This window comes from Crassostrea angulata, chromosome 10, assembly GCF_025612915.1.
Source record: "Crassostrea angulata isolate pt1a10 chromosome 10, ASM2561291v2, whole genome shotgun sequence".
Lineage (NCBI taxonomy): Eukaryota > Metazoa > Mollusca > Bivalvia > Ostreida > Ostreidae > Magallana > Magallana angulata.
The window spans coordinates 33,996,324-34,012,898 of record NC_069120.1 but is presented as its reverse complement, the minus strand read 5'-3'; the positions used below and the strand labels follow the sequence as shown (position 1 = coordinate 34,012,898).

The window sequence follows — 16,575 nt, the reverse complement described above, 5'->3', positions numbered from 1 at the left end:
GTTATAAGTTCTGCAAATTCTATGCACTTTTTTCTTATTTTCTAAAGAAATATACTGGTACACTTTTACTGACAAGTGCCAGGGACAAACAGTTCATTATAAACAGATTTTTGTATATCAGATAGGTTCATAACAAAACTTTAAATATAAGGGGAAATGAAAATGACCTCTCGATCTGTATCAGTGTGTAAATTTGTTATAAGATGTTTTACTGTACCGGTATGTCGAGAAAACTGGTTATCTGTCAAAGAGTGAAAGTCTCTATTTCTTATTTCAGAATGACATTTTTCTGTCACTTATGAAAATATAGCATTGTATATTTTTGGGAGTGTTGAAAAAGCAACATTTATAATTCATTATGTTCTCATTTAACACAGAAAGTAACCCTTAATACTGATGAAAAAGACAATGTATTTTTCTACCTGCAAGATGAATCATGCACCCATGTGATTTTCCAGGTAGGTAATGGACAAGCTTCAATATACCGTAAGATAAATGAGAGAGATAATTGACAGGAAAATCAATTCTTTAGAATACAATGTAAATAAAGACAATTTGCTTTTATTGGTTGTGTAATTCAACAATTTTAGTTTTCCCTAGATAGTTATGGCTCATAAAATAGTCATGTTTATTAGTTATATCACGAAGGGGATCTTGAAATTTACAAGCTGGAACACTTTGTTATATGTTTTAATGTGATATGACAATTAAAATGAATTTCTTTGTTTAATTGATGAAGTATGTATGGGACATCATATTTTGATATTTTCATATACAAAACTGGAGACTCGATCATTACTCACTGTTGATGAATTATTTTCAGATATGGAAAATGGAATTATTTTCACTGCATGTTCAAGTATTTTTTACATTTCTCCCACACAGAACCTACAGTTTTTCGGGACCCTGTTTCTGTTGTTCTTTGTCCTCCTGATTCCCTCTCTCACCGTCTTTGTGTCGCTTAGACAGAGGCGATGGCGGCTGCTGTCAACCATCAGTCAACAATACAGGTGATTTCCTAGATGTGTATCAGCTCCCCCGTCCTTCATTAATGTCCATCTATTCATCACTGGCCTCTGTACCATATATCTATGTGATGCTCACTGTGCTTGCCACAAGGAATCATTCTTTATTGTAAACTGCAAAGAACCAGCGTTATAAAGGAGCTATTGATTGTACTCATACAGATATTATTACCGGTAATTAGACACTGGTATAGGTACATCACAGTACTCACTTTGAGGTATAATTAAATGCAGAATAAAAACACCTCAAATTTCAATAATTCTTTAACAAATAGAAATAATTCTTTATGAAAAGTAGTAAAATCATAATTTCATTTTTTTAAAATATTTTTTTCATTTCATTGGAAAAATGTATATTCTGATTCTTCTCAGACCACTGTACGAGTCTTATCGATCACGCTGTTGCTTTTGGGAGGCACTGCCCATGTTAAGGAAGCTACTAAATATTGCAGTCACAGACATCTATCCATTTAGGTAAGCAATAGATGTGGTTATAAACACAGTATATTTGGCTATATGCTTGAATAAAAAAGAAATCCCATGCATTCAGTACTCAATTAATTTTAAGAGGAATAAAGTTAGTGATTTTAAAAAGAGTTCTTTACTTTAAACCAACTTTTATATGAGGGCGAAAAATATTCGCAAGATTCACAAGAGCCTCTTCGTTGCAAATATTTAACGCAGCAAAATAGTCTTTGCTGTATAGTGTTATATCAAAACAAGTGCGGTTAAAACATGGTCACGAAAAATATTCGTCGCAAACCAGTTTATCTCCGATAAATCACGAAATTAAGTCATTGCAAACTAAAAGTTGGTTTCAAGTAACCTTCATCCCACCTTCACAAATATAAAATAATCCTTTCAAGACTTAATTAGATTTGCATTTTTTATATGCATATATGATTTATTAAACTTTACCTTTAAACATACTAATTGGCCTTTTTGCAAAATATTTAACCATATTCTCTGTGCTGGAGAGTGCACATTCAGATTAATGTATTAATTTGTGATTACAGTGTATTTGTCCAGTGCCTGATTCTGTTGTCAGCTACTGGTCTATATTTCTTACTTCTCATTCTACTGAGACCATACAAGTAAGTCAGTTTGTTCATGTCATATGAATATAAGTATTTTCTGTTGTTGCCTAGCTAACACTTGAAAATGTTGGAAAATGTCTTTAATTAACTATACATACCAGTTCTTTGTTTGATACCATTTTCCATAGCCAATTCACTATTTATATACATGCTTTCTTTCACCGGACTACAATTTTTGCTAATTGAGGTTTAGAATGAAAGTACTTTCTTTTGATACCTTTAATAAAGAAAATTGTAAATTGAACTGAGAGAACTAATGAGAAAATAAAAATACATTTAAATATTTATGTTAAATGAAAGTTCAAACTTTATAAATTGAAAGGAAATTTGTTATAAAAATGTTGAATTTTGTCATCACTCATCTCTATGGGACTCAAAATCAGTTCGATATATCCATAAATTCATTATATCCAAATTCATTACAACCATAACATTTGGCAAAGATTTGTTAAGAATTTTATGCAGGACTCAAAAAATAACTTGGCTATATCCGAGATTTCGCTATATTCTTGTTTGTACCAAATGAGTTTTACTGTATGCTTTATAGTATACCTTCACTTGAAAGCAATATTATGTCTCCCCTTTCAAAGGGGAGACATATTGTTTTTGTGGACTTTCTTATTCTTCTTCTTCTTCTTCTTCTTATTCTTCTTCATCCAAATTTGTCTAGGCCGTAACTTAAATACCCTTTGACATTAAGACTTCAACCTTGAAACATAGGTAGATGGTATTGAGAAGGAGTGCACGCCACCAAAAGTTTTGACCTTGACATATTTTGTTCTTCAAGGTCAAGCTTTTCATAAAAAATATTGTCTGGACCATAACACAAGACTCCTTTAACATACAGACTTTTAACTTGTATAATGGATAGATGGTATATAACCTAGTTGAACCTTACCAAAAATTTTGACCTTGACCTAGAATTTTTATTTCAAGGTCATATTAGAAAAAACTTCATTGTTCAACTCCTGAATATACTTTGACAGAGGGACTTCAAACTTTAAACAAAGAACAATAATAATACACTTAGGTGTACTATTGAATAATATTTGACCTTGACCTTGTTTTACTCAAGGTCAAATTAAGAAAAAAATAATAAAATTTTGTCTGGGTCATAACTTTAATACCCTTTGACATTAAGACTTCAAACTTGGAACATAGTTAGCTGGTATTGAGAAGGAGTGCACGCCATCAAAAATTTTATTATGAGGTCAAACTCCTGAATATACTTTGACAGAAGGACTTCAAACTTTAAACAAAGAACAATTATAATACACTTAGGTGTACTATTGATTTATATATGACCTTGACTATGTTTTACTCAAGGTCAAATTAAGAAAAAAATAATAAAATTTTGTCTGGGTCTGGGTAACATATAGTGGACATCATTCTTTTTCAATTGTTAAATTTGCCCCATATTACAATCCTTGGGGAGAAGGGGAGACATGTGTTTTTTTTGTAAAAAAAAAAAGCAATACCCACTAGTTGACTTTAATTTTGTCAGTGATATACAAGTTTACCTCTTGACAGCCAGGCAGACAAAAATTTATAAGATATCTGTACAAATGTCATTAACATGATAATTTGAACATTTGCTTTACAGAGCTGTCACTTGGGGGAGCCGAAAAACAGAGATTCATACATTTTTTGAGGTACCGGGTAAATTTTCATATTCACTGTAATAATTCATCATGTTTCATTGTTTTTTTAATATATCATTTTAACTGAAAGCCATTGATTCTCTGTCAGAAATAATAATGATAGAAGATGTTTTGAAAAATTTTCCATGAAGATTCAGTCCACCTTGACCGTTGGCCTGATGCAGGCACTGCCTCTCCTCCTGACCCTGGGAGTAAGCAGCCCCACCCTGGAGTACCTGGTCCTGGGTTGTATTGGGTTGACCACGGTTATTGGCTTGGTCATGATCTTGATGACTCCTATGGAGAAAGATGAGGGAATGCAGGTTTGTGAGCTCTTATTTGAATGTTTCATTCTATACACATAGCATGCTTGGTCTGTTATTTCAAAAGTTGATACAAACTTATTTTTCTAGTCTGAAATTATGCATGCTTGCATGTGGTTTTACAAATTCATAAAATACAATGGCTGTTTTGTCACACATTACAATTTTTTTTTAAATCAAAAAATATTGAAAGGATAATCAATTTTTGACTTAATAGCATTGATTACAAGTAAGAGGTTTTACTGGTCATATCCCAGCAAGAATCTTTCCTTGCCTTTAAGTTGTTTAAGGATTCCTTTTTTTAGGGGGGTGTACAATGTACTTAATTTACGGTGGGCATTTTGAATATGCATAACAGGATTTCAATTTGTTAATCAAAGTCATTTAATGAGAAAACTTATTTTCTGTTGAAGGAGTGTTGGGTCCGAAGGTTTTTTTCTTTCCTACCACATAAATGAATTGTTACATAATTTATCTGCACATCTTGTAATCTCAAACTCTGATTGGAATTTGGTGTGGTTTTTTTACTAGATTTCTCCATCGGAGGGCAATTTAGGCACATCAAGCCAAACTTCACACAGGTGGTGTAACAAAGTGACTCCTCTGACGTTTGAGGAGGAGGTCGAGTTGAATAAAAGGCAACTGGAATTTTAGGCCTAGAATTTTTAATTTGTTGAAATACATTTACTTAACTTCTAATCTATAAACATGTAGGTTGCACACTGTTTATTCAAAAAACTTATTTGCATTTACATTGAATTTTTCACTTTAAAAAAAAACCCTTTCATAGAATGTATGAATGATTTTATGAAGATAAAGTTTTATGCATCAATAGATTGGTAGTTTTTTTCTTATGTTGGAAAATATTCAATTGAGTTTGAACCATGCAATATTGTATCTGTTGACAATGAACATTGAATCAGAAGCTTGACATTAAGTGTCATCTTACAAAAATATTACAAATCTTCCAAGCATATTAGCTACTAGAACACGGGTAAACAAAATGTTTTTAAAATCCATGTACCGGCCGGTATGTCATAAACCAGTATGCTCCATTTTTAGCCGGGCTCTGCTGAAAGCGAGTCCTGGCTATAGGCAGGCCGATCGCAAATGTTACTATAAATAGCACAAATAAACAAAAAACCAAACAGCGTCAAGGTAAAGCTTCCGCTATACCAAATAGTTACACAAAGAGCCACGTTTTGTCAAAAGTGTTGTCATTTTGTTTCTTTTTTTAAATTTTGAATGAATTGTCTATCTTTTTTAGTTTTCTTATTAATAAAGTATTTTTAAAACATTACTATGCATTTTGGACACATACAATGCGCATGAATTTCCATGAACTACTTTGCTGCACGATGAAGAAACAGGGATTGAATATATAATGCTTGTTTTAAGGCAGCAACTGTTGAACTTTTAACTTCTACTAGACAGACTTATTTTTTGTTTATAGCCGCTTACAAAATTTGGTTGCTCTCTGATGCTTTGCCGACATTAAAGGCATGAGAGAGAGAGAGAGAGAGAAAGAGAGAGAGAGATTCAGTCTTTACTACACAATATGCATAAAGACACACCAAAAGAGCCCGGCTTTCAGTACTTCAGTACTTTGATTAACATTTCTCATCTTGCTGGATCAAGTTGGACAACCAACTACCCAACATACTTCAAAGTTTATGATGATTCTGATAAATTTGAATCTAAGAAGAATATTTGAAAATACCCCTAAACTGTATACTGGTACCCCGGTACATGTTTTCAATGAAAAGTGAAAAAAACCCAGAAACAAATATGACTATACTGCTGAATTTAATGGAAATGTATGACAGTCTCATCCTCTTTATAAATATACCAAGTTTAACAGAAAATGAACACTCACAAGCACCCTAACAAATATTCGAAGCATGATTACAGAAACAAGAGAAATGTAACATTGTTTGACATGTATTAAAACATACAGCACATTATATTATGTACAATTTTTTTTTCAGTTCAAAAACATTGTGTTAAAAGTGTTTTAAAAAAGGGAAAGTTTATTTTTATTTACAAGAACCAAACAGTCAACATGACAAAGATAAATCTTTCTTGAGATAACAATATTTAGGTTTGGGAGGTAAAAGGTTTATAAAACTAAAATTGTTGAAATCTGTTTTTTATCAGACTTTTCATTGTTCACCAATTATTTTTATTCTTGCTGTTTTAGGTTAAGAAACAAATCAACCTAGAATTTTCAATCAGGTGTTTCTATCAAGTCAGAGAGAGAGAGAGAGAGAGAGAGAGAGAAAGAGAGAGAAAGAGGGAGAAAGAGGAAGGAAAGAGGGAGAAAGAGGAAGGAAAGAGAGAGAAGGGAGAGAGAGAACAAATCATTAGCATGACATGAACTGTCTCCTACTATACCAGTAAGCGTATTGTTGTTTTGATGAACTTAAATAATTTTCTCCCAATCTGAATACCGTACTCTCTTACCGACTACCCAATACAATTTAATTTGTTGTGGTTTTTTTTCAAAACGTGCCACATGGTTTATTGAAATAGAAAGTACCATGTTCCTCAGATGAATGAATTCTTCCATATTCATGCATAACCTTTTTAACACTATGTAACTTTCACTTCACCACAAATATTAAATCACACAAATTCATATTCTCATTTACACAATGAAGTTTCCATCTATACAACATTTATTGATTCCCACCTGGTGACAGTATGTGAATAAAATATAAAAATGAAACGGATTTTGAAAAGAAATTTAAAAAGTTACAGATATTAGAGACAGGTTGATGACATTTCATTAAAACAACCTTATTTTTAACAAAAATCTTTTTTGTCAAATACGTCTTTGATTTGTACATGGATTTTTTTCAGTTTTATACAAATGATCAAAATGGGCTTATAGTAGAATGTAGTATGTAGATTTGTATACCTGGAAGTGTTTGTATATATAGATGCTTTTACAAAACATACACACAAGTACAATCTAATAACTGACCGTAATAATTTAATCATTAACAAAATATACACCTTGTGTATTAGAAATATACTGTATACTTCAGTATCGGAAATAAATCTCAGATGATCACTCTTCACAAACAAAGTTAAACATCTCGTCCATTTAAAACAAAGAACAAATAAAACAGAGTGTAGTCATAAATCTCTGTGTGACCTTTTGTTTTTCAAAAAAAAAGGTTAATATTAAAAAAAAATCATTAAAAAAAAATCTGAACCTTGTAACAAGAAAAGATGGCACACTTTCTGTATTAGAGGGAACTTTAGCACTACAGAAGGAGAGGGAATGGTTGTGTCTTGTTGGCACTCCATAAAACAAAATACACTGTACGATTCATCTTGTAGAAAATATGCTCATTTGCTTTAGTGGTCTGATCTCCCATAGTTAAATACCTAACAAAAATACTTAACAAATTTATAATCTAAGTAATCTTTAGCAATCACAGTACACACTAAATTTGAGATCAAATGAAAATCAAGTCTCCCTCAAAATCTGTAGTGGATTGACTCGTCCAATGGTGATATTGGTCTTAGTATTGCATCATAAGTCTTGTATGGGACACTTTCTGTCGTTTGTTGGTGTAAGATGCGGCATAGTGTCCCCCAATGCCCTGAGAGTGCTGGCCCACATAGTCCCCCTCCGGACTGGGCTCGGGGGGAGGTAACAGATGATTGAAACTTCTTTTTTGCCCCTGTGGTGTTTTCTGAAAAAAATTGAAAAATAACATTTATTTTACACCTACATGAACATTAACATGTACCGTAACTTTAACTGTTCAAGCAGAGCAATGTGAAGAGAATGGGATAAATCATCCTCGCTAGCCAAGGGTTTTCGGTCCACTTTGCTCCCCATAAACCCTTGGCGGATTTCATTACGAAAACTTGGTGATGTTGTGGCGCTATCTAGAGAGCAACTTGAGTTGCGCTCCTTGCATATTTACATTTTAATCGAATTAAACAACAGGTTATATACACACTACGGCATTAATACAACTTGAAAACATGTTGACTACCGAATATCGGAACATAATTAACGATGCTATTAAATACGAATTAAGTTATAACCTAGGGAAAGCACGGAATGTTTTATTCATAGTGTTTTGTAAGGACCTGTACTGGGGTGAAAAAGTCGCCGATTTATATGAAAGCTTTCATGCCATAAAATCAGGTATCGTTGTCGTGAATATTGCGGACCAAAGAAATTAAATAAAAAAGAGCTCACTGAACCTTTAAAAGCAATAACCATAAGCAGGAACGTATATACTAACGGGATAGGCAACTTCTACATTCGCCATGTTTACTTCCCATGCTATCACGCGAGCTTTGACAACTTTGTAGAACTATGGTCAATCCCAGTAAAATATATAGGTTTTTAAACCGATCTGGTTAGACTACCTTTGGGGAGGCACTGTACTCAAGAACTTGTGTCTCAACTTGTTAAAAGCACTGAATGTTTTACCAAAGATCACACATGTTTTCTTTTAAAGTTTATATTTACAAGCACTGCGATTGGATCAGCTACTCGCAGCTGCAGCCAATCATAAAACGGAGCTTGTCACCGAGTTTTCGTAATGAAATCCACCAAGGGTTTACGGGGAGCAAAGTGGACCGAAAAGCCTTGGCTAGCGAAGATGTGGATAAATTTTAATAACTGATTTCTTGACATATCATTAAGTACAGCATTGTTCACTGAAGATATAGTACTATAGAATTTCTCCCAAATCAGACACAGGGATCGCAGCATAAGGATTGCTAATAAATCCCTCACTGACTACAGCTTTTGTCTTTCCCTATACACTGCATATACATGTATTAAGCATCTACAGAATGGAGTTTGATGAATTAATGTATCTTGGCTATCACGTAAGAATGTGTTCTCCTTTTCTCTTCTTGAACCTACCAGTAGAGGCTGATTGTCTGCCCTTGCTGCTGAGGGAGGCTGTATTGGTTCATTGTAGGTGTTACTTGGCACTGAATGGCGGTGTTGATAATCCCTTTTCTACAAAATAACAAAAATTCAAATTAATTAAAATAAATCATTTAAGTTATTGCACAATAAGTTAATTTACCAGTACTCTTTTGTAAGAAAACAGAAATGAAACATGTAGCACATGAAAAAATTTTTTTATTCATTCACATAAAAAGTCTATGTTACATCATTTTTTGGAAAAAATATCAGTTATAAAAATTTCATAAAAAGTCTGTGTAATGTAAAAGGAGATATTGAATTGAATTATAGTAAAAAGTCAGTGTTATTCAAACCCACCAATAAGGGTGGCCTCTCCACCGTGGCTGTGCCAGGAGGATGAAGGGGTTCGTAGTTAGACTGAGGGGTAGGAGCTGCCATGTGGTGAGTGGGTGGGGCCTCCATGCCGTGACCTCTGTAGCCATAGTCCGTGGCGGCGTAGCTGTAAGAGTCGTCATAGTCCTGGCCTGACACACTGCTGTATCCCGAGCTGTAGGACTCGTCATGGCCAGTGTAACTGCTGTAGGACGCATAGTTAGGCTGGTTGTAGGCTGCATAGGCTGCTGCTTTAGCTGCTATGTCCATGTATCGCTAAAAATGTCACAGAACTTGTTGCCATCTATTTTGTTATGTACCTGGATGTTCACTTGTAAACCATCCTGATTGGGGGTTTTTTTGTATATTGTACACTTATATTGTTAATTTGCAATCAAAACATCTGTTTTCCCTATTGAATTCTAAATTTATCAATGAATCCTTAGAATCTTGATACATGTAAAATTCTATACTGAGAAATTTAATATAAGGACAGGTTTAAAAAAAAGTATAACTTAATATTCTGCAAACAAACCTTGTCATTGTAATCATAATTTTCTTCTGAGTAGTCGTAGGGATTGCCTTGATGCTACAAATGTAAGGTTATTAAATGGACAATGTATTAAGGTTTCATCTAGAATCCAAATATAATTTTACAGCATGTGTTGCAATAGGGACATTCATTTTTAAGCTTGTCGGGTTCGACAATTTTTATCCTCAAATATTTCAATAATACTGTACAATTTATATTTCTTGGACTATCATTATACGATACCTGATAGTGAGAACTGTAATATCCTTCATCATCCTACAACAGGAAATATGTCATCTTAATAACAACTTCTTTAAAAGCATTTCTCTTAATGATAAGCATAAAGTTCGACATCATCTATCTTGATATTTATGTATACAATATTTACAGAGTGGGAGTTGCTTACCCTGCCGTATCCATAGTACTGATTATACTCGCTGCTCTCTTCTTGTCCTCCTTGCTGTTAAAAAAATGTCAGTCAAAAAACTATGTGTACAAGAATTTTTAAATTTTGAATATAAATAATTTGCCATCTTGTTTTTTTAATCCATTTTGTAAAAGAATTACATTTCCAAGAATCAAAATTTTTTTAGTCATTCTTCATTATTTTTACCTGGTGGCTATGAGAAGTTTCTGGATTAGGAAGCAAGCCTCCCCCGACAGGTCTCGATGACCAGCCCTGCATCAAGCTCTGAGGAGGTTCCCCCAAAAGGGACTGTTTGACATCCCCTTCTACCCCAGGTGGAAACAGGGTCTTCTTGGGTGGTTGACCTCTATGCACCAATCCCAGAATCTCAGGTGGTGCAGCGCCTAATAACCCCTCTTTGGAATTTTTTAAGGACATATCCATGAGGGGTGTAGCTTCACCCCCAGGGTATCCCATTTCGACCCCCAACTGTCCAGCAATCTGACCGATGTTCATTAGACCACTGACGTCCATGTTCTGGAGGTTTTGTGACACTGACTGCAGCATGGAGCTCACGTCGGAACTACCCACGGGCTGGCTGGGTTTCCCTGGGGACAGCTTGGACAACAGACTCTGTAGAATAATGTTGGACTGGGAAGCATACGGGTCGCCCAGCAATGATGGCTTTTCTGACTGAAATTACAGAACAGCAAAATTTTTCAAAAGAGATTACATACATGAAATATGTTTACACAGTATTTACACTTATTGATCCTACAATGTGTGAACTTCAAATCTCTTATTGATCATTTTGATCTTCATATAAATGATTCATTTTTACCTGATTATTGTTGACTTTCTTAGACATCAGATTTGCGAGATCTACATCAAAAACCTAAAAAACCAATAGGAAATATACACCTGTACAAGAACTGGGTATTGGGGGGGGGGGGGGGCAGAACAATACCCATACATTATACATTTAGGTTTTAAATAAACTTTGCACAGGAAAAATGTAGGAATTATTTTTTTTTTTTCAAAAACTTTATTCACTATCAGCAGATAGAAGAAATCAGTCTGGGTTGGATTGGTCCACAGTTGAAAATTTACAGCACAGTCGTAGTAATCCCATAGCTTTATAGATATATGGTTTAGTAAAGATTTGCTGACCTGACTGGTGGGAGCCTGGAGTTGTAGCTGGAATGCTAACAGAATGAACAGCCCCAGCTGTACATTGACCGTCATCAGTGGGCTCATTGGCACGGCGGGGGCGGGGCCCAGTAGTCCTGTCACAAACAATGCCAGTATCAGTAGCATTTAATTTTATTCTTGAAAAATACAAACTGTTTCATTTCTTATGTTACTATTAATAAACAAGTAATTTTTCATAATGTAATGTATAATTTATTCCAGGTTAACAGAAATCCTCTACTTTCTGTTATCCATCATCTATTGTTTATATCTTTATCTACTCATTTAAACATTATATAAATAGTGCCTGTTTGGGAGGGTAACAGTTGAAATTGACACCCCGAGGAAACCATTGTCAACCGACGCGAAGCAGAGGTTGACAATGGTTTTCGAGGGGTGTCAACTTCAACTGTTATCCTCTCAAACAGGCACTATTTATTTTATTATACTGAATTTCTTAATTTTAGACAATTTTTTACTACTTTTATATAGAAATGACATGAATTCTACGGCGAACCATACGCGCATGATTTACGCGCATGTAACAATTCGTTGTGTTACCCGTTGCTAAGTGTGTTGCTAACGCTGAGGGTAATCAACGGATTATCAACTGCATCTTAACCAATCAGATTTCAGTATTTAACATGAAAGTATAATAATACAAAATGTTTCATTCTGTTAGCACCTACCTGGTTTCTCTGGATTGCAGGTTAATTGTTTCACATAGGTGCCATGCATCTTTTGGATGGCTTCTTCAAATTTTTTCATCACTGAAGTTTTTGAAAAATTCTTGATTAATTACACTCCAGAATAGATTCATTATTTTTACAATGTACAGTTTTTCCCTACATTTGAATGTGTCTCTGTGCACCAACATTTTTGTGACACAGAATCTTGAGGACAGTTCGACGATTTAGTTTGTATTTTATAATGAAAAATCTGATGATTTACTGAAATCTTGGACAATTTTTGCAGCATGTTTCATTATCTTGGTATAAATTAAACTATCAACCTTGTTTTTACTTTAAAAACTGTTCCCCATTAATATAATTTTAGGAGAATTGGAGATAAAGATCAGAGAATCAGATTTTTAGTCTCCACATTTTTACTTACATGTAGGGTGTTGTGATGTCAAACGCTGGACAAGCGGGTTACATATTAACTCTTTACATGGGTGGACAGGGTCTGGCAGCAGGCTGGGCTTACTGACAACCTCAGCAGGGTTATCCTGTAATTCAAACAAAGGGTTAATTAATATATACAAAGGGTATGATAGAGCTCTAACTAACAAGTCTGTGGATTCATAATAATCATAACCTAATTGAAGTCAAGATTAAGACTTTTTATTTTTATGAAAAAGTTCTGTTTTCAAACACTTTTGAGTGTTCAATGCTTAGTACTATATATCATGTAATATGTTTGTATATTCTTCCCAAGTGATGCATATGCGTCATTTTTACGATATTTACTTACAAATTTACTCATCAGCCGAGTACAGATGGTAACGGCCGAGATCCCTGGGATACAATAGGTGATCCTCATGGGTACATCAAGAACTCTGTGACCGTTCAGATGCCGCTCCGACTTTTCTGCCTCTTGCCAGGATTTGTACTCAATGATTCCATAACCCAGAGACTTTCCATCTTTCATCACAATCTTTGAACAAAAATAAAAATCATTTTAATTACTTTTAAAAAGAAATTTAGCTTGTCATGGATGACTTTTTTTTCCTCCAATCGTCACTCTAAAGATTGTCAATTTCAATTCTTAGTAATAAAAAATACAATTAGTCGGTTTTTTGTTAAAGAACAGAAAGCAGTTTGATAAAGTCTCCAAAATGCTATTTGAAATTTACAGCCCACGGTTTCATACCTGGCAGTAAAGTGGACTAGATAATGCACTAAATATATCCCTAAACTCTGAGGTGTTAGTGAAGTCTTTGGGAAGATTGTCCACAAACAAACACTTGGAGTTTAATTTCCTGTAAGAGGAGAGACTCTTGTCCAGGAAATCACAGTGTATATGGTATCCATCTACCATTTTCCAATCCAGTTCTGTGCGGATGCTTGAAATCTGACTCAAGGGAGCACTATATTCCACAACTCCATACCACTTATAATCATCTGTTACAAAATGAAAATTAATGTGATAGAATAAATACACAGTTTCATATAAAATAAATATATACCATATAATAAAAAACAACAATTTAGTGTTTACATATTGTAAAATAATTTAATTAAAGAAAAATTAATGTTTAAATTTTTTTTTTCAATACTGAATAAATATATATTATTTAAAAATATTTTCATACATATAAATAGAATTTCCAATTAATTAGCTAATATTAAGTTAATGAAAAGGATAGCATAAATGGTAATAATGTTTGTATGTTAATACACACGCATGTATGTTGTCCATATGCATGGGCATGTATTTGTACTTTGTGAGTTTTTCAAAAATCTTGGAATTAATTTGTTGAAAACTTTTTGAGTTAACACAGAAAACTTCTGAGTTTTCTGAGCATGTACTTACTAGTTGTTTGACTTCGGTAGAGAAAGCACTTTTTGACAGCACAGAAGGGAGCCACCAGGGCTCGGAACTTTTCCACCGTGTAATCACTTGGAAGATGTGCACAACACAAAAGTTTCTCTGTTTCACATCGATCTATACTTATTACACAGTCCTGGAATTTTGTGTTTTGTAAATCTAATAATAACTGTTCGATTTCTAATCCACTTTCTAACACAACCAGAGCTGAAAAAGGAAAGACACATATTTGTTTAGATAACACTCTGAACTGTATAAAGACAACTAAAATGGTAAAGTATTTTAATTTTTAAAATCCAAATTTAAAGATTAATACTGAATGGGAAAGGCACCAACCCTTCTTTTGTCCAGGTATAATTTCTATGCTTTTTGCTATGTATGCTCCCAACAGCACATTTAAGTCATCCTAAAAATAGACATGAAATATTTAATCAATAATGTTTTTAAATGACAAATGTTTTTTAAGCTAGCTCATCACCATTTCCATAGCATATTTACATACTTTCAGATGAATGTATTATGCATGGAATTTTTATCCATCATAATCATTGCAAAGTATAATATTACTTCCAAATCAAATTGAAAATTTGTACAGAAATTGTGTCAAAATATGGTTAATCAATCCAAAACTATCACAATTTTTGGTGCGCTTTAAATGGAACTCTTTCCCATGCAAGGAACTTAAGCTTCAAGGTTGTCCATTCATTTTATTTTTTAGACCAGGTGCAACAGACCTGCAGCTACCAACACGCCGACATTTCAAAATTGAATATCAATGGTTCTCTTAAAAATTTCTTTAAACGGTTAGAGCAACGGAATATTTGATTATTTTGAACATTAAAATATGGCATAAAAGCGTCACGTAGTTCTACATGTGCAGACAAAGTTGATTTCTGCCAATTCTGGCCTTTAAACTAAATCCATCTTTGAACATTACTTGCAGAATATTATCACATATTATCTTGCTATTCATGAGTATTTCGTAATGCACAACCAAAAATAATTACCGTAGATCTGATTTCATATGCAAAAATACCGTATTGTCTTACTGACAAACCATTTTCTTTTTCACTTACTTCGTTTGCAGAAGCTGGCAGGTTGCTAAACAAAATTGGTCGATCTCTGTAAAATTCTTCCATGGACAGTTGTAAAAGTTCAGCAGTGGTTTTCTCTGGTGGGTTGCTGGTTTGATTTAACGACATATTTGGTGATTTATTTGATGTTTCTTCGCCAGTATTTGGACTTTTTGAACCACTGCTGGCCGTCGCCATCTTGTCGAGTTGTAAATGTTAGAATTGGAGACGTTGAAAAAAAAATCCGGAAAAATCTTCTCGTCAGCCTTTCATCAGGGACGTATATGCCAAGTATATAATACGTCCCTGCCTTTCATGATTTTCGTGATTTTTATATAGATTTTTTTTTAAATGAAGATGTCCGTTGAAAAATAAATACTATCAAAATGAAACCTTCAGCAGTTCAGATATTTGTAGGTTTTTTAAAACGTAGAAATAAACTTTTAAATTTATATATTTTAGTTAATTCATATATTGAACGGGACCAGGCATATTTACATGTATTTTATAGTTATAGAGTTGGGCCAATGTAAAGTTAATGAAAGTTAACCAGAAATTAAAAAAAAATGTTTTACGATGATTTGCATTCAATCCAAAGGATAATACATTCCCAAATATCGTTAGGCCGTTAGAAACGTGTATCATAACCCTTTTTATATATGTAGCATGTTATTGTATTTCATAAAAATAAATCCGGTTAATAAAATCAATGCGAGAGCGAAAGATATGTTGGTATTTGGCAACAATTATTGAATATTATAAATATACTTATAACACAAAATACTACATGTATATCGTTTCTAAAATTATTGATAGGCAGGAGAGATAGATATATCACAAAGAATGTTTCGTTTGAATCCGACACATCTATGCGTGGCATCTATCATCTGCAGCAATGTTTTTTTAATATATTTTTTGTATCATATAATGATTTGCATTAGCTTTGGAAAGAATCGAGTCGGGGGAGGATGGTGTCTGGTGTCCGATCACAGGCACGAAGCATCAGCCTCCTCCACTTTTTTGCGCATCAAAGATTTTTGTTAATTTAATTTTTTGTATGATAATTTAACAAGGAGTCCCCCCCCCCCCCCCCACACTTTTATGGGACCATTTAAAAAATTGAATTGAAAATTAGTTAATAACCTGGATCACAATATATTTAGTCATTCATTCATTCAGTCCTCTTGAGTGTGATAGAAACGATATCTCTCTCTATGAATCCCTCCACTTTTGATAAAGGTTTTAAGAAACAGCTAGAAGCATAAATAAATATTGAATAGTTGTACCCTTACAAGTTAGAAGCATAAAAATTATCACCTTTTTTATTTAGAAAGTTAGGAAATATTACTTTGATTGTTTTATCAAATCTTATAATAAATATGATTTAATGGATGGTAATTTTATTTTTTCAAGCGCACGACTACTGGTACTGCGTCAGATTTTGCATCCGGATT

The 16,575-nt window shown here is 33.6% G+C and overlaps 2 protein-coding genes across 3 annotated transcripts in view; one reads left to right on the top strand and one right to left on the bottom strand.

The window, feature by feature from the left end:
• LOC128168018 (uncharacterized) overlaps positions 1-16,575 on the top strand; it is a 46,999-nt gene that overhangs the window by 9,564 nt on the left and 20,860 nt on the right. For both annotated transcript variants that reach the window (XM_052834074.1, XM_052834073.1), the window contains exons 7-12: positions 378-458; positions 886-1,010; positions 1,398-1,499; positions 2,042-2,119; positions 3,726-3,774; positions 3,915-4,085. In XM_052834074.1, the coding sequence (XP_052690034.1) occupies positions 378-458; positions 886-1,010; positions 1,398-1,499; positions 2,042-2,119; positions 3,726-3,774; positions 3,915-4,085 (606 nt within the window). The remainder of the gene's footprint in view (positions 1-377; positions 459-885; positions 1,011-1,397; positions 1,500-2,041; positions 2,120-3,725; positions 3,775-3,914; positions 4,086-16,575) is intronic.
• LOC128168019 (ribonucleoprotein PTB-binding 1-like) lies at positions 5,875-15,319 on the bottom strand. The gene is made up of 16 exons (XM_052834075.1): positions 15,125-15,319; positions 14,385-14,454; positions 14,034-14,255; positions 13,371-13,621; positions 12,972-13,154; positions 12,612-12,726; positions 12,188-12,268; positions 11,478-11,593; positions 11,149-11,202; positions 10,515-11,000; positions 10,308-10,361; positions 10,145-10,177; positions 9,905-9,958; positions 9,355-9,645; positions 8,989-9,087; positions 5,875-7,792 (listed from the first exon to the last, which is right to left on the bottom strand). Exons 1-16 carry the CDS (start codon positions 15,317-15,319, stop codon positions 7,619-7,621), a joined length of 2,478 nt encoding a protein of 825 aa, XP_052690035.1. The 3' UTR covers positions 5,875-7,618.

Coding starts and splice junctions, on each gene's coding strand:
- LOC128168019 (XM_052834075.1), bottom strand. CDS start 15,319: ATGGCGACGGCCAGCAGTGGTTCAAAAAGTCCAAATACTGGCGAAGAA. Junction 12,269..12,611: donor GACATCACAACACCCTACAT/GTAAGTAAAAAT, acceptor CAAAAACTTCAG/TGATGAAAAAATTTGAAGAA. Junction 10,362..10,514: donor AAACTTCTCATAGCCACCAG/GTAAAAATAATG, acceptor TTTTTTTAACAG/CAAGGAGGACAAGAAGAGAG.